The following is a 19193-nucleotide window of genomic DNA, read 5'->3' as shown; positions in this document are numbered from 1 at the left end:
CTCCGTTTTTCCCAAAGTCTTAATCTTGCCTTTTCATTATCTTTTTCCATAATCTATTCTGTACATTATACATTGTTTCCATATTGCACACTGCTTCATGCTTTCCATATGCATGTTGTCACAAGAGTTGTGTGCGCTAGGCAGCTCATGACACTAGGCAGATACAGAGAGGAGCAATAGTTCATGCTGCAGTTATTTAGACATCGGTGAACCTTGAGTTTGTCATGTAGAGATGTGACATGGCTCACTTGGATTTATATTTATATAACTGCATTTTCAAATCCATCTGCTTTTACTTTTACCAGAAAACATTTTATCTGTTTAGTGTAGAGCTTGGAAAGAATGATTAGTGCAGTCAAATGTACTTAATATTCAGAAATTCCACATTTAATGAAAATATGAGCGGTGAATAAGAGATGTTTTGTCAGATTTAGATATCAATAAAGCCACTCAGGACACTTAAACATGCAGGGCTAATAGTGCGAGGGATTAGACAGCACACGCATTACCTTTGTGCAGCTTCTATGGCTTGAACTTTGCAGCGCCCTGACACCGGCCCTACGTCATTTTTATGCCTGTGTGAATGTGTGCGAGAGGGACAGAGAGGAAAAGGAGTTGAGATGACCCTTCACCTTCCTTTGCACTGCGTCATAGAAAGAAACGGAAAGGCAAAATGATTCCTTTAGGAGGAAAAGAAAATAGTCCTTTGATGTTAAAATCCCGACACTAACCCCTATCATGGCACAGTTGCAAAAAAAAAAAGTTTCCCTTCCATTCCATCTGTGATTGCAAGTGTATTCCAGTTCCTCTGTGAAAATGATGGATGACAAGTTAAATTTGTGTCTGGGGAGTGAAGGTGAACTGTGACAGAGTGATTTGTCTTGGGAATGGAGGGTTAGGGTCAGGCGAAACTGGGTGCCTCAAGGCACAAGACATTGACAAATTCATCCTGCCCGCTGCATTTCTGAAGCCTTTTGTTTTGAATCCTGGCTACTCACAAGTGACCCCCATCCCTCATCCTGCCAGCCGCTGAAGGATGCCTCACCATGCCAGGGGAGCTCAGCACCACTAATTCTTGTCATTCACTTCCTTGACAGGCCCAGACCCATACTCTCTTGGTGCATGAAAGAGAGCTGAAATATTTATTTCTTCTCAATAACAGCTTACCAGATTTAAAGCCATAACAGTTTTCCTGCTTCCTTATCATTGCAGGTCACTGGCAGGCCTCAAAATGTTCACTGAGCTGGAAGAGCTGATCGTCGACAACAATCTGCTTGGAAATGACCTCCAGTTGCCCAGGTTACCCAACCTCCACACCCTGACGCTCAACAAGAACCACATATCCTTTCAAGGCCGTTGCTCAGCCTCTGATTTGCATTTTCCAACGCAGACATTATTTACAGGCCTCGGTGTCGGCATCAGCAGTTGATTTCATATTAATTGTTGTGTCACTGCCTTCCTGTATTGTCTCAAAAAGCCACTTTGTTATGCCACGGCTCTGCAGGAAGCACTGGGTGTTGCAAAAGAGTGTACAAGAAGTTGGCTGTCGCAGAGCTTTACACTGGACTAGTTTTTGAACCACAGGGACCTCTAGTGGAATCAGTTTTAACTGTCAACATATCTTTTTTTTTCTATTTTCAAAAAGAATAAAAAAGTAGCAAATTAAAACCAGATCCAATGAGCGAGACATTATATTTGCGAAATATAGTTGGTTGATTTGTTTCTTTTTTCTTTCGCTTTAATTTGCACTAATGTATTTGCATCAGCTTTAATATTGTATTGCACCGTTTTCCTCACTGCTATAGAATTGTCCAGGTATTATTTGTCACTTAATGATCACATTTTGGCCTCATTTATTCGAATCATCTTGCGTTCTACTTGCCACCCAACGTAAACATGTTAAAAACCAGAGCTCTGCACAGCCAACCTAAATTTAAGACACACTGCGAAGCTGTTTATGATCAGTCAGAGAAGTGTGAACTTCCCCTCCAAGCTTCAGAACAGCTTTAGCAATGTGTCCTGTTTTTCTCTGGTTACGCAAATCCTACTGGGTAACGATGCTTACTCTTTCTCTCGCACATACACACACACACTTCCAGAGTCAACATTAAAACTGGGACTCCTTGAAGTGTGCATCTGGGACTGTGCGCTGAGTTTGGTTGTGAAGTGGTCGGCACATGCTAATAGGCCAATTATGTACATCCTGTCGTGGCATGGTGCCATTTTAAAGCTTGAGCACTGCATTAGTGCAGTTGTATTTTGACACTTTGGGGCTCAATTTTCCAAGTGAATGTATTAGTGATGAATGTGCCTGCTTAGGGGCTGTTTGTTTTTTCCACGTTTCGCAAAAGTTTTCCACGGCACAGCTCTGAGAAGCACGGACTGTTGAAACCACAGGGCATCCATCATTTTGTCACTGTTCTGCACCCGGCCACCTAGGAAATGAGAGCGTTCAAGAGAAAGAGAGAGAGCAGGAGCCAAATTGTGTCACTACTATATGCCAAAGCCTGCACCTTAAATTGCCCCTCTGTCTGCCCAGTCTCACAAAGCCACTGACTAGCCTCTTTGAGCACCTCAGTAAATTTGACAGTGATGTGTTTTTGTGGAGCCAGGCCTGGGAGGGGCTGTGCGGGTAGTAAATGCTAATGTAATTAACAGCACGAGGTCCTTGACATCCGCCCTTTGACACCTGACTGATATCGAGGCCTTGCTGGAACACTTGGCTGATGTGACCCCATCACTCGAGTACCTAAGCCTGCTGGGAAATGAGGCCTGTCCTAACCAGCTGGTCAGCCCGGATAAGGACGAGGACGACTACCAGCGATACAGGTCTGTTGATGTTACGTATCGATCTTGTATGAGGAAGATCATTATGTGTTTAGATTTTTAGATACTCAACTGTTCAGAATGATAGGTTTTTATTAATAATGTCTTTGGAGATGTTCCTTTTTTTAAACAAACAGCTCCTGCAGTTCATAAGCAGACTGCGGATTCAACCACATCACTCTAAAAGCTTTGTCAACTGGCCCCTCTACACTCCAGTTTGCAAAATGGATTTCATGTGTGACTAGTCACCACCACAAATGAGTGTTTACTACCCTGCCTTACCAGAGCAGATGATGCATTAAACATCAAGCCAGGCCTCAAGCCATGCAATATGACCACCATTTGTCAGGGTCCTTTACATGAAATGCGATAAAAGGCGAAAAGCATACTCTCTTTTGTCTGTTTTAGCCCTAAGTGCTTGTTTCTGACTCTGTGTTGCCTATTAATCATTTACCACCCATGCCTTTCTTGAATAATCTTTCTTCTCTCTTTTTGTCTCCCTTTCTCCCCCCCCCCCCCCCCCACCACCACCACCGCCACCACCCATCGCTCTCACTTTCCCTCCCCTCCTCCCCCCTTTTCCCCCTTCTTCTCGCATCCTTATCTTACTGGTAAGGAAAGCTGTTCTGTTTTGACTGACAACGTCTATGGTCCTGTAATGTAATATTCATAATGTGTCACATAGTAAAACATCAATTTGAGCGTGATGCAGATTTCATGTCTGACAAGGTTAGGCTGTATGCAGGTCGTGACAGCACTGGCCTTGGGCAATAAATACCCAGCCCAATGCCTCAGGAGCTTTTGGTCTCTCAAGTGAAATACCCTGGTGTGCTGCATCGGTGCCCCAATTAGTGCAGTGACATAGAAATACACTATTCGCACAGCATTGTGTAGTCTGCACGGGAGTTTAGATAGCGTTCTTTTATTAGGTGACTGTACAAATGCTCAGCGGCCGTTCGTAGTACTACAATAACAAGAGTTCAGTTCTCTAATATTATACGTAAATAGTGGGAAATGGCTATTCAGCACAGGACTCCTCAGAGTAACTTTGGTTTAAAATGTTCTGGCAGTATAATTCTCTTTAAAATATTTCTAATGTACTTGTAATCCCTTACATTATAAGACGTCATCAATTTTTCCAATTTCTCCGCTGTGGCTGATCAAAGAGATGCTAATGATTTCTTTTCCTTCACCCAAGACATTACTGAGTGTAATGATTGTGTTAATATTCTTTCAAATAATTTCAGCTAACAATTAAAATGAACTTTCCTGATGTGCCAATAAACACAGTGAAACAAATGGGTATAAAATGTTTGTTTTTGTTTAGCTGGAGTTTAACTTCTTCTAAACTTTATTCAATCTGGAGAATAAAGTTTGCAACAAGTAAATGAAGGATAACTTTGGTTTTACGAATTTCAGACAATCATTAGAATTTAAGGAATTCTCTAAGAGACTTCCCCTTGAATTTAATGCACCAATTAATGCTGCCATTGTAAATGAAATGAAATTAACATTAAATGTTTTAATTATTTGACTTTTATTACATGTGTGTTATTGCGCCCCACGCCCCCTTAGTAAAAAGCTAATTGCACTGTTCTAAATGTTAGTCTCGCTGTTAGAACCAGATATACTTCAAAGGGTGTCAGAAGCCATATTTTGGTATTGTCAAAGTATACAGTAGCTACTCTTTTTCTCTTTCACTAGTCAACATATCCCAACCCTCCACCACAACCAAGCCCAACCCTCCACTCTACCCCCTCTGTCTCTCTCGCTTTCTTATCCTCCCTCTGTGGTTGAGTTGAATCATTAATATCCCCACTGGCTGACAGAGCCTTGTCATCTGCTTTGACCCTGTGATGGTAGGTTACCTATGGAGAATAACCTCTCTACATGTCTCCCAAGGGCATCTTCACATTTCATCATGAAAATGCCCTGAACAAAGTCTTTCTACATGGAGGGAGACACTGGATTGGGAAGGGGCCTCTTGGATTTGAGTGGTGGAGCTCTCACCAGCAAAGGCGCTCTTTTTTAGTAGCTAGGCCTCATTTCTAGAAATATTATTTGATTTATTCTCAGCTATAATAATCCTAGACAACGTGCTTACTTTATTTTAGGAAAAAAGAAAAAATCCAAGTCCAAGAATCCCTTTTGAATCTTGGGTATCTGTCATCAATATATTTCAAATCTGTTTAAATTGATGGCAGAAGAGAGAAGCAAACTTTTTGGACGTCAAAAATATCATGCACAGAAGAGTTAGACCAGCTGTTGAAAACACTCTCCCCTCTAAAGGCACGCTTTCTATTGTCTCCAATACCACAAGAACTGCCATTGTTATTTACTCATTGTTCTAGTCTGGCACACTATTAAAAAATCGAATACATTTTTAATTTAATGTTTTTTAAGTCCTTTTTACCTGGTCTTACCAATGGTTTATCAGCAGGTGCGTAGTGTCATTTAGGGTTGTCACTATACTACAGTTTTGTACTTGTCAATACAACATACAGCAAGTTAGTGCTTGCTTCTGGTGACTTGACACTGTTTTGGTGTCAAATAGCATTGTAAAATATTCTTTCTGTCTAGACATAAATGATTGGTTCATCCTAAGAAAACAATACTTTCCAGAGCATGACAAAGTTTGCTGCCAGGCTCCCAGATTCACTTTATTGTTTTATTATTAGCGATAGCTGCTAGCTACTTTTTTAATGCTACCATTAGCAATATAGCAATGATAGCATTTCATGATAACATCAGTCGTCTGCGCAGTTATGGGTAAATGCTTATAGTTTAATGGCTGACAGTAATGTGCACACTGTTCAGGTTAAAATTTAGGTTGACAGTTAGTGTTGTGAGCACCAACTTTTTTAGCTATTTGCAACAACGCTGTGTGAAGTTGTGTGTGTGCTAGAGGATCCAAAGACTGCACAGGACGTGATTTGTATATTTAAAAAACCCAAGCTCACGCTGCCACTTAAGAATAACAGGCAGAGCTAAGTTAAAAATTTGAGTTTTCAAAGTTTCAAGTTGAGCATTTTACATTTTTGACTTATCTTAGAGTATGTTGAAATTCAAATTTATTTGAATAAGTTATTCAAAAATTAGAAATTTCTCAATTTCAAGTTATGAAAGTCGAGATTTTGACATGCTAACCTAAAATTTTGACTTACAGATGACAATTAGTTTGATGATCAATTAGTAAGTCTAGTAAGTCAATATAGGTGTTTTTGTTTGTTTGCTTGCTTTTGCAAACCTTGTGTAGAAGCGTATATTTGATCATGTCACAGGAAAGCTGAAAAGTGATCATACATTTAGAAATGCGGTCTTTCTATTGATGATGATTTAAACGTTTGTCTGTTTGCTTTGTTTTTTCAGACTTTTAAATTATTTTTTTCCTTAATTTTGCACAAACATATTTTATATTCCGTGTCAGTCTAAATGTAATCCCCCTCCTTATTATCCTCAGGTGTTGAAAACTTTACACAGGCTTTGCCATCTCCCTTCATCGCCATCACCATCATCAATTTGTCACGGCTCTCTGCACACAGGTCTTGTCTTTGGACATATCCCCCGTCCTTTCTCACCCTCCACTTAGGTGCTGTATGCGTGTCCTTTTTAGCTACCAGCTTACCCCTGACATACCGGTTCCTCTATTCCTGCCTGCCAGTGAAAGGATCTGTTGTCATCTGTGTATTCCAACCATTATCTTTTGACGTTTCTCTCCCTCCCAATGAAAGACAGTGTGTCTGAAAGCTTAGAGAGATATCTGTGATGCTTGCAGAATGACAGCTCCAGCAGACGGGTTGTATCTTCTTTCATGCTATTTATATGTCATACTTTTTCTTATCAGCTTTGAAGGTTATTACATACAAGAAAATATCACCATTAAATCTGCATCACTATTAAATCTGAGTAAACATGGCTTCTTTTCAACTTTTGTTGATGCCTGCATTTACATATTAGAATTTGTGTCAGTTTGATTAGTGTATCACGGTTTACACACTTCCTCAGATAGTCTGTCTCTTTGTCAAGAATAGACCTACAAGGAGGCCTTTTATGGCAACAGTATGTTAATGCTCAGTTTTTCCTGTCTCATTATAGGTACTTTGTTCTGTACAAGTTGCCACAACTGAAGTTTCTGGACACCAGGAAAGTAACCAAAAGAGAAGGGATGGAGGCACAGGAAAGGGGCGCATTCATGAAAGTGGTCAAGCCTAAGCCGGAAGCTGTAAGTTATGTCTTTTAGTTTAGTTTTTTTACACTGTTTTAAGTAGCAGAACCTCTAAAGAACTGAATGAGTTTGTCACTTTGTTCCCTTTCCTATTCTCTTCCTTTATCCTTCTTTTCTTCCTTTGCGTGCTTGACTGTCACTCATCCTTTACAGAGGTCCTAGAACTGTGGCCCTTTGAAAACAGTCGGTGTCTCCCAAGGCCTAGAGTGTGCATGCGTGTTGCATGTGAGTGTGTGTGATTATGGCCTGACCTGATTTCGTATGCATGAGCCCAGATCAAAGACGACGGGCGGCTGTCCGGCCACACTTGTGTTTCCAAGTGTGACGTGGCTGGAGATTGGAGTGACAGCTCATGTACATGCTGCTCGCAATCACTTAATTATCTCAAGTCAGTGCATTCATTCATCCTTGTCTTGTTTGGGACCCCAATGAATAAATACAGTATAAGAAGGTTTGCCCCTTTTACTTCAATCCCCTCGTCTTGCTCATTTTGTAATGCACTATAAATGATCATCTTTTGTCCACATTTGATTTCCTGTAACTGTAAGATCATGAAATATTTACTGTTGGGATCAGCTTAGCTTTGTCATTTCAATGCTCTGGGGCTCCGACAGTCAGCCTGGGAGGTAAAAATGGATCCAGAGAAGGCATTCGGTGATAAATCAGAAGCATGTGAGTTAATGTCGGGTTTAAAAGTGCACGAGAAAAACAAAATATTTATTGATTCAGACAATGAGCTAAGATAGTGTACTCTTTTAGTGTCAGATCATGCTACTCTTTGTTCTTGATTCTTCATGCAAGTGGCAAGTGAGATAGCAAAACACTAAAATAATTTAACCTCCGTCTGCCATGTTTGGTAGATAGAGAAGAGTGGAATGAAAACACTGCTCATCCACTTTATATAAAAAGAAAATGGGGACCTCTACAATGCTTTTTGGCAGGATAAAGTCACTTTTAAGATTTTATTTACATAGCCTGTCAGTGAAAAAGAAATGTTTGCTTTTGTCGCCACAGCCCTAGATGAAAGGAAAGATAATCACTGATTCGGGCTGACATGATGTGTGTGTTTTTGTGTCTTTGCGTCTTTGAACCTGCTGTATATGATTATTTATTCCCTATGCAAAGTAAAAGGTTACAGCTTTGATGAAAATACGTCTACCGAACATTTCGCACAGTATTTTGTGCGCCTGATCGTACTCTTTTTGTACTATGTACACTTCCCTATTAGCAGTGTTGGGCTGCTAATGAAGAGCATTTTTGCCTGGACATATCCTGAGTGGAGGATGTCACGGCAGCATTTCCATAACATTTGTTTTGAGTTAGATGAGACGTGATGTGTCAACTACCGCAGACTTGATGAGCCATGAGTACCTCCCGGCTTTAATTGTCTGCATCATCAGAGTGATTGTAAGTTGACCGATAGTGCGGGCCACCAATTAGTGAAACGTCTGCAACAGAACAGGAGATTGGGAAGAGATGATGGCGTAATTAGATATTTGTGTTTTCTTTTATGTCTGGTACAGCAGGGTGTTCCTCATAGCACTGGCTCGTGGTACAGTGTCTGCCATTAGATTCATTACAAAGAATGGTAATTAGATGTCTTGCTGTCACTAACACTACCATTCGAGTCTCAATTAGTGCAAGTACTGTGGGGGGGGGAAGGACCACGATTGTGATTTAAGACATTTATTTATGAAACTGATTCGGGGGGTTTGGAGGGTGGTGGGGCTCTGTGTTCATTTATTATTTATATGAAACTATATGACAACTATTCTCCATATTGTTAAGAGTAAACTGAAACCTTAATAACAGCAGCAACTGCAGCAGATTTACAGTGATACGTGCCCGCTTTTGACAGCACAAATTTAAGGAAAAGCCCCTTTCGTTCTCACTGCATCACGTACAGTATGTATTGGAATAGTTAATGGGCTGGCTTTGAAAAAGACAGCAGTGAACTTTCGAGACCTCACTTGAGTCATATCAGAGTGGAATATGACCACAATTTAAACTCCTTTTCAGTCATGCCATTTTGGCCTGGCACAGAGGATTGCCACATGTTTCTGATAAAGCAGTTATGGTCTTTAGCACAATATGAACACCATAACTTTTCATACATTCCCAGTGTTTTCCTAAATCACAACCAGACATTAAAGAGCTATTTTTTCGTAAAGAGAGGCAGACACATGCAAAAGCCTGTAATGAGATTTGCAAGTGCGGAATTAGCAAAGGAAAAATGGTGTAGGTTTTAGAAAGGCGTTAAAGAACCAAACGTTTGTTGTGAAGACGCACAGTCAGTCTGACACACAGGAAATAAACTCACATTTGGGCATTTGTTTAATTGTCACTGGGTCGTTAAAATGCATTTCTGATTTTAAAGGATAATAAGCAGTTGGGCATGAAATGGAAGCAAAATGACTAAGACTAGATAGAGAAACTGTACAAATACTTGAGGTAAACAATTAAAAAGAAAAAAAGAAAGCAGTAGGGATGATTAGTGTTTTCCCAAAACCTCAACAGTGAGCAGAGTCAGAGTGGAAAAGCCTTGAGCTGTATTTGGGGAAATTGGGCGTGTTGGAATGCAATAATGTGATAATTCTCTTTGAGGACTTAGAGGTCATGGAATGAAATGGCGTCAAACCACGTAGAGCCATTTGGACCGTGCTGGGCTGCTTTTGGAAAATGCATGTGGTACATTTTGGCTCAGTTAGGCCACGCCACTTCCGCGCAGCCCACATTATGCTGTCGAAACCCTTGGGTTAAACTGGCCATGTCTATCAAAACACTGTGACAGCACTTTCTGTTTTCAGATCCCAAGTAGAGCTTTAAAAAGTGCGTAGCGAATTTAACTAGTAGAATAACATTTACTTCTTGCCTGATGTTTAAGAGCGTTTCACAGTGAGTGAAGTAACTCCACGGGCCCCCTTACTGGTAGCTACGTCAGCCAGTATAAATGCTCCTCGGATGTCACTTAGATTTTGCCCGGATGAAGTATTTGACTTGATTTTCTAGCATGAAGACAGTTTTTTTTTTTTCTTCCCCCCACATCCTTCTCGGTATAATGTAAAGCAGACTGCATTGCAGGGTGGCTTGAGCCAGCTCCCGGGTCCCATGAGTCTCTGCACACTGGGTAACGGTTCTTCAAGGGAATTGACAATGACAGAGCCAGGAAAGTCCTCAAGTGGATCTTTTCAGTTCAGTTTTTTCTTCCCAAGACACTAACCTGTTTTACTCTGCAGCACACAGTGGTTCATTTTAAGTTTGCGCTGAAGTGAGCAGTTCAAATCTGAGATAGGCTACATCATTTTAGAGCCATGATTGTGCATTATGTGATGCACGATTCTGATTTCGTGTTTTATTTTTTTATTGCATTGCAACTCTGCAAAAAGAGGCAGTATTTTGCTATAGGTCGGTTGTTTAGCTTCCTTAAATGTATGCTGTGAAGAATGTTTCTATGTTCATCTCACTGCTTGAGAGTTATGAGTTCCCCCGAAGCTTTCAAACATAACAAACAGTATGCAATATAGCACTTTGTGAATGTGCCTTCAGTGGGTTTGCTGAATCATTTTACTGAACAAATGTGTCCTTAGAGAAAACTCAAACAATATGGTTCACGACAGGGGGAGGGAATATTACCCAGCAGATTCCCACGGAAGCATGTTTATTACCACTCTTTACCAGAGATGGGCAGTTACAAGTAACGCATTACTGTAATCTGATTACTTTTTCAAGTAACAAATAAAGTAAGGGATTACTATTGCAAAAACGGTAATTAGATTACCGTTACTTTCCCGTAGGCACGCTGCGTTACTGCGTTACTAAAACCATGATTTTTTTTTGCGAGAATGTCTCATGACAGTGACGTAAGCGAGTGCGACGTTCGTGACAACAGCTGTGTGCAGATCAACAATGGATAATATATCAGTGCGGGAGAGAGTATGAGCGTGCAGCGTTGGAAGTACTGACCTTGCTTTCAGTTTGATTCCATAAAAAGTGACAAAAACATTAGTGTCCGTTGTGCGTGGGAAGAAAACGTCTTTTTTTTTTTTTTTTTTTTTTAAACTTCCGAGCAAGCACCGAGTGCGTTACCACGTAATGGGAAATTCACAGAGAAACTCGCGGATTCTTCCACTGACTGCTGGAATGTGCAGAAAATAGGTTTAAATGTTAAACAAATTTCTTCCAGTCAGAGAATGGTGCATATAATTAATTTTTTGCTTCATGCATAAAGTTAAAAGATTAAAACTAATAAATCAAGTTTTAAAAAGGGACTTTTCCATTTGATTACATTTTGTATGATGGATTATGTAGAAAAAGTAGAATTGGGCTGAAAGATCTATCGCTTTATCACCTATTCAGGTTGTAAATCGTGTTTTTAAAAAGTAACTAAGTAATTAATTACTTTTGAAAATAAGTAATCAGTAAAGTAACGGGATTACTTTTTGGGGGAAGTAATCAGTAATTAGTTACTGATTACTTTTTTCAAGTAACTTGACCAACACTGCTCTTTACTCTCCGTTTGATTCTCCATGTGCACCAGATATTATACCTAAAGAACCTGGAGTTGACAAATTCCTGCATCGAATGAAGTTGAATGAGGAAAGAACTGCATAGTAGTAGAGGGCAAACTATAACTACACAAACTGCCTCTCTGCCTTATGTTCGCTCAGATGAATTCTCTTACAGACTGTGATTTTCTTGCTTTTGAAGTCTGTTTTCTTTTCCAGCTTACATAATGTCTTATTATCTGTTAATTGCGTCAGACACTCCTTGAGACGCTGCTTTTTAACGATAACGTATCCTAAATCTGAAAGCAGCTGTTTGCAAATGTTTGAGTGTGTTTAGTTCATACGATACACAAAGCACAGTGCTTGCTTTTTGTCGGATACTTCCAGGGTACCACATGTTCGATGCGTGTATCAAACTGACTGAATGGCGTATGCTTCCGTGTGAGCTTTTCTCTGTAGCTGACTGCTGAAATACGTCCAGAGTTTGGACCAGTAGAGCGAGCTCTATCCTGAATGTTCTGGCAGCTTCAACTGAGAGGTCACGCAGGGGTTATAAGCTGGGAAAACAACAGCAATTAGAGGGAGTGACTCACACTGTCCACATAAATCATCCAGGCCCTGCATATCATAAACACACTGTAAAACTTTAAAGCACAATTAATTGTAAGTAAGTGAGCCAATATTGATTTATTGCCTCTTTCAAAGCATAGAGACACGGGGTGCATGACCTGAGTGTCACGTCACTCTCGCAGGCAAAAAATGATCGATGTATTATTCACTTTTTTTGGCTGAACGCAGTGGATAAAAACAAACGTGTGTTTTCCTAAGGGCCTTTATGAGACACTAAAGTGGCCTTATTGCATTAACTGCCTCTCCTTCTGCTGGCATCCGGTGCAGAGAAGGCACGCCTCTGCGGTGAAGCATTTGTTGTCTCGATGTCTCTTGTGTTCAGCGGTGGAGTCTGAGGCTTGTCAGAAAGCAGGCCGAGGCTGGCCAGCAATAATGAGATGTCTCCCTTTTTCTATTTTCATGTTAAGTTTTCATAAAGTTTGACAAATCATGTGATCGGTCATATAACCTTTCCTTTTTTTAAACTTTGAAAGTAAGTCTTGGTTAAGCTTTTATTACTTTAATAATATTAAGTGTCTGGGATTGGCAAGCTACGTAACCTGTTGTCTGAACATACTTTTCCAATGAAATCCTTCATAAGGCTTTGGGAAGGACAGAGTTTTTATTGTAACTCTGCTGATTTCAAATTTCCTTTTAAATGTAGAAATGTGCCGGGGAAAACCCCACTTTTTCCTTCCAATATCACTGATCACTTACTTTATCATTTTTGGACATGTTTGAGGTTTTTCTCACATGAAAATGTGCCTCTTAAAACAATGTCTTTTTTTTCATTGCATGTAATAGGGCTGCAAATCTCTACAAACCCTGTACACGCACTGTAACAACAATATCATTCCACTAAGGCTTTTCTTCAATTACACTTCTTATCAAATGATGGTTTTTAGCTATTGCATCGTACAGCATCCCAGTGCGTTGGCCTATCAGTTCAGTCAGAGATAATCCTCCCTGTTGGTCTCTTTGGTGACAGAAAGATGCTGCAAGTGTAATAAGAGACAGTTGGCTTAGTGTTTTCGGAGCTCGGAGGGAAAAAAATCCATCTTTCTTCCTCTTCTCCTGCCCCACCGGGTGCTTCTGCAAAACTCCAATAAACTTTAATTCTTTCAAAGAGATCTGTTATTAGTTTGCTTGTCTCTTTTAGTTGAGGTTGACTGTACACATTAATCACTGTTTCAGCACTTTATAGTTTACTTTGAACTTGATTATCACGTGCCCCTGCTGAAGGCAGTTTTGGTTAAACTTACTTTCTGATTTTTATTTTTATGAGACAAGTCAAGTGATGTTGTTGTTGTTTATGGCTTGCAGATGTTAATTATTTGTTATTTATAAAGTTAAATTTACTTTAGAGCTTTGAAGCTCTGCTGGATGATGCAGGGAAAGTCCATACAAAGCGAGACAGAATAATTATTTTCCTGTATTGCCAAGAATTGGGAGAATCGTTTCTGCAAAAGAAGTTATATTACGATCGCATGAGGTAGGGTGAGGGTTAGTGTCAGGGTCAGGGTCGTCAGCACCTAGACCTCAGAGGGCTGAGATGAAAAACATGGTGCTTAGAACTCTTCCCTCTCTCCCCCAGTGCGCTGGATCACTCGAGCTTTAATCCATTATGCCAGTTGTCTCTGTTTTTCAGTGCGGTGTTAATGGAGATGGAGTCATCTTTCAGCAACAGTGACTTTCATGAGCTGGCAACAGAGGACAGAGCCAGAACTGAAAGTCCCTCCACTGAAGTTTGTGCTTACACAGGCCTTCTTTGTGGTTTTTAGAGCTTGTCAGACATGTCAAGCACAGGCTAGAAAAAGTATATTGTTTCCAGGCACTTGGATTCCTTTCCCCCTGACATCTGCCACTCTGCCGAGATGATAAATTCTTGCCTCATTAAGCGTGGGTGTGGGATTACAGACTGACAACACATTAATCACTGGGCTGGGTGGCAGCAGCCCCGCACCAGCTACAGGCATTGTTAACCAAACTTTTCTAATGTGTCACTCTCCTCCTTGACAGCCCATAATCAATCATCCTGATTGGCAGGGCTGATAGATTACACTATTTATACTTTGTGTAATGAAAGCTAGCGTTTCCACCTACTGTCATTGTCGAGACGATGATAGGCCACCTCGTCCGGCTCAATGGGAACACATACAAAAAAGAAACGGAGAGAAAAGAGCGGGTGGGCAGACCTTGGCGTGCATTGTGAACTTTCAAAGAGACACTGTTGAGTTCCAGGGTGGGTGGGTGCATGGGTGGTGTGATGTTTGAGGGGGGTATTCTGTGTGTCCGTATTGTTCACTCTACACAGTATAGCTTAAAGGAAGTCTTCGCACCATCACCGAGTTATTGTCACATTTGTCGTTATCAGCGGAAGGCCATGCTCTCACAGGTAAAACTATGTGAGAGCACTTTGTCTGTGTGAGATTAACTTTCCCTGTGACCCCATTGGCGAGGTGAGTTTTTGTTGTCAGAGCGTCTTTTCTGGCAGAAAGTGAATAATTTACACATGTATAACAACAAAATGACAGGACACCATATACGGTATCTGTGTGCTTGTTAGTGTGCACGGGTCAGCAGGACAAAGGATAATGGATTTCCCTGTTTCCTTGCTAAGAGCGTTAGCGCTATGTTACAGTGCTTTACAACCCCCCAGCACAGTTTTTTTTGTCTTTTCTTGTTTTTTGCATGGGAACTGGATGAAATGACACACGGCTGGTAGCCTTCAAACATAATAAGGTTAGATTTCTTTTTGTTCATTTCAGCCGTATGTCTTTGTCTGATATTAGAGATGTCCTCAGCGCACAGAGTGAGGATATTGAATATGATCTCTTACAGTAGTTGAGAGGGTGCCAAGCTTTTTGAGGAGGGGAAAAGGGTCCATCGTGTTTTTGACAGGCAGTAAATCTGAGGCTGTTTTTTTTTTTTTTTTTTTTTTTTTTTTAAGCGATGGCGTGCTGTCATGAAATTAGTTAACTAGACCATATTATGGAGAGCCAGGTAATTTACCCTCAGAGATGCAATCGCAGATAACTAGCAGGAGGCCGCATCCCTGACCTGACATTGCTTTGTGTATAATGCAAAATCTAGTGACATGCTCAATGGGTTCTGTCAGCTGCAGGATTGAATTCTCTGCCTACTGCGTCTCAGTTTGGAGCACGCTGGTCAATTATTTCTGAGGCTGTCAGTGCATAGGGAGACACTGTTATTTAGTATGTGTTAACTTGGCATCATTAAGACACTCAGCTGACAGACAATAGCACACCTGAATGTTATTTATTTTGATTCCCGACAGGGGTAACCTTCAAACGCGTTGACCTCCTCCAATTTTGCGTTTTGTGAAATCCCACTCGGTCCATTAGAAACGGGAGCTGTCGAGACAGTAGGGAATCAAATGACCACAAGTCGTCTAATCTAACGCAGTAATGTGCAGGAGAAGCTTCCATTTGTTTGGACAGATTGCTCTGATCACATGGTGGCAGTTGAGTGCCTGTATCCACGCTTCTGCACCAGACGTTGTTGTCCACACAAAAACTTAAAAGCACACACTGAAATGTCATATTATCATAGATCCACGTTTCAGCTCACAAGCTCACAAGTGCTCAGGAATAGATGCGGCGGTTTTGCGTCGCGTGTTTCTTTTTAAGTGGTCCTTAGGCAGTAATGTGTTCTAACTTTGCTAGTTTTTTTTTAAAAATAATAATGTCTATAAATAACAACTCATTGGTATTTAAAGATTATAAAACACAGGGATTGAAATGTACATCCACCACGTTTCACTTAAAATCTTAAGGGTGTTTTTTTCCCAGTTGATGAAGTGAAACAGTTTAAAGTTTGAACTCCAGAATTACCAGGCTTCCATGCTTTGCCTGTACACATACACATCTTCCAACACCTCCACCACCAACCATCCAGCACTGGTGATGAATAGGAAACCTGATCGAGCAAAGCCTCAGCATCACCTCTGTACAGCAGGATGACATGATTAGGAGGTGACAGCTTCTGTAACAACATCTCTGCATTTATCTTTCTCTGCTCTCTCTCTCTCTGTCTTTCACTCTGTGTCACTCTCCCTCTCTCACTCGTTCTCTCTCTCTGTCTCTTTCCTCTCAACAAGTCAGACTACTCTATAATTAATGTCCCTGAGGGCTATCCGCAGGTCAGGTAAGGGGGGGTGCTGTTGAGACAGGTAGTCTTGACACCTCCAGCTTTGTAGCTTCTGCATGCAGGCGGGTAGGTGGCTGAGAAGGGGTAGGAGAGGCCACTGATGAGGGCTGGAGCATGTTTAGGTTGGAAGCTAAGGCGGGAGGAACACTGCAGGTTGAAGGAAGGAGGCCCAAGTGTGCAACCTTTTCACCTGAGAGACAAAAAGGTTGGTTTCACAGGATTAACCAGTCAAATCTGGCGCATTAAAGGCTTAGCTCATCGGGAGCTTCACATTTGACTGACGGGGAGATCCCACACGTGTTTAAACTAAGAAAGGTGCTTTGAAATGGGATAAAATTTTGAGGAGTGATTTAAAGAAAACTTTGTTTTAAAGAAACCTGAGCTTGTGAAATCCTCAACTAGTCAAAAGTTCCCCTAACACTTTCATTCTTTGTGGTGCTTGTGTGCTGCTTACAGGTTGTTTAGCACTTCTGGTTGTATAGAAGTTTAAAGTGAGCCCCTTTACCACTCCACTCTTATGTGTCTTTACAACATTCACACAGTCTCCCTCTCTGCATTTCACAAACACGGCAGCCGCCCTTTCCCCCGACAATCACTCTCTGAATAGCCACTTATGCCTGTGATTTCCATTGGTGAAGAGGCATTTTTTTTCTTTTTCCTTCTCAAGTTTTGAATAGAAGCAGAAAAATGGAAAAGAGGAGCGGGGGTGATGAGCAGGGTGATGGGAGAATTGGACAAAGGAAATTAAGTTGAGACAGCGGAGGAGAGGGAGCCATGCTTGCGGAAATATGTAAAACACCGTGGGGTTGTCCAGGGTGCACTATAGAGGTCACTGCGAGGGCAAAGGGGTCAAGTGACACTCAAACAGCATTTTTGTGTCATTATGGGAGTGCCGGAAAAGGCTGTGAATAGATTGGCATAGGGTTACAGGGCACTGATGGACAGTGAAGTGGGTGAAGGACCTTAATGCCACGATGTTTTAGTGGCACTCATCCACAAAGAATTTGTCGTCTTCCTTCGGTTGTGTTTTTGTCGTGAGAGCTTAGCAAAGGTACAAACTTCTATTTTCTGAAACCTGATTAAAGTACAAGATCTATCACGCTTTACGTCCTAAAAAGACAGTATTAAGCCCCTAATTTTATCAGCCGGGCATTTTTTGTTAATTTTCAGTGTCAAATTATTTTCATCTCTCTGTGTTTATCAAAGGAGATGTAACCTCTGACAGCTTCATTCGCTTTCTATTTGCAGTTGGTGCTCTGTTACGAGCTGACAGATTTGTGATGTCTGACTTCTGCTGTACTGTACCATACTTAAGAAACTGAACCAGAGCCAATGACCTGTAAGATATCCTGTGAGATCTAATGCAAGTTGTGATTGGTAACGCATTTTATTTTACCAACTTCTCCAGGCAGTGTAGAACAAAGGTTTGTCGTTTCATCAAGTCTGATTAAGTGAACACAGGAAATACTGCGCTGTAGTAGTGGGTGGCAAACAGAGCCATTTTGACAAGCAGCGGAGCTCTATTTCTCCTTATTACTGTTTGTTTGTCTTTCTTTCACCTCACGGTTATAAACAGGTCCCACGAGTGCCAGAGATGTCCACGGCCAAACTGACAGTATTGACCTTGTAGCACCAACTCATTTTGTCCCATTCTGTACGATCTGTCTGTTATCTTGTTAAGACCTACAACTGTAACCCGCAGCCTAAGACATTTAATATATGATATAATGATACTTATCCCTGGGGATCACCTGATATGCTGTTTCCATGCAGGAGGGAGATGGATAGGGCACAGCGGGCATCACTTCCTTGCGTTTTGCTTGCCAACTGGCAGAGTCCGCCACCAGACATGTTCGGGGGTAATCCGAGAGGTGGGCTGAGCTGCGGCAGCTATGACTTTCATCACACCTGTGCTAAAAGCCCAGAGAGGAGCAGCTTGCCCATTCTACCTACTACCCCCCCTCCCCGGTAAGGGAATATTGCGACTGCAGCAGATCAGATGGGCTCACATCCTGTCAGACTCATCAGATTTCAGGACAACTGAGTGCTTTTGTCAGCTGAATTCCAGACATCTTCTTCCTTTCTTCGCAGAAGGGTTTTTCAAAGATAATGTGTCTCAGGACTTGACCCCCCTCAAAACAATAGCATCATTGATACCGTGATGACTCTAACTAATGCTAATGGTGTACGGTACATAATTCATGAGATGTCAGTTTGATCAAAATATGAAGTCCTTAGCCTACAATCTATACCAAACCAGCAGGGCAGAAAGAGGGAGACAACAAGTCTGATGCTCCTTTCATGATGTCTCAGCTCGTCCTCTTATCTATTGCAGCTTGTCTCTCAGTGCCCTCTGTCATAGATGTCATTCTTCCGTGACACCTGTCTGCCCTCGCTTCTTGTCTCACTGTCCCATCTCCTTCTCTGTGGGGTGGAACTGTTTGTTTTCGGAGGTTTGTTTATAGGGGAAGGAATACACCGCTGCTCCAGGCCCCCGTCTAGTCTTTCAGCTCATCACACAAAACATGACAGCCCTCTTTCTCTTTGGTGCTGAGATGAGCCGTTTCTCCCGTCCCCATAGGGAGTCAAAATTTTTCAGTTTTGCTCCCTCCTTCTTCAACTTCACTCGAACACAGCCAATCGATATTGTGTGAGTGAGCGAATGCTACCTGCTTTGGGCCGTCTGCACAAACATTGTGTAATTTGGCAAGTGATGTGGTTTGAGGTTATATACCAGTATATTTCAAAAGGAATGAATGTTTCACTGAATGCACGTATTTCTAGGTAGTTTTTTTTTTCCACACACAAGCTGTCCTTGAATGGAAATTCAGTATCAACTCAATCGGGCTTTTTCAGAT

At 41.4% G+C, this 19193-nt stretch overlaps 1 protein-coding gene across 1 annotated transcript in view; it reads left to right on the top strand.

Moving 5' to 3' along the window:
- Nucleotides 1–19193, top strand: part of lrmda (leucine rich melanocyte differentiation associated) — a 208644-nt gene that overhangs the window by 130944 nt on the left and 58507 nt on the right. The window contains exons 3-5 of the mRNA XM_082557336.1: nt 1213–1339; nt 2690–2829; nt 6922–7048. Coding sequence (XP_082413462.1) covers nt 1213–1339; nt 2690–2829; nt 6922–7048 — 394 coding nt within the window. The remainder of the gene's footprint in view (nt 1–1212; nt 1340–2689; nt 2830–6921; nt 7049–19193) is intronic.

This window comes from Aulonocara stuartgranti (genome assembly GCF_965226115.1).
Source record: "Aulonocara stuartgranti genome assembly, chromosome: 13".
Taxonomy (NCBI): domain Eukaryota; kingdom Metazoa; phylum Chordata; class Actinopteri; order Cichliformes; family Cichlidae; genus Aulonocara; species Aulonocara stuartgranti.
Note: the sequence above shows the minus strand (reverse complement) of the source record. Positions and strands in the feature narration are given on the sequence as shown.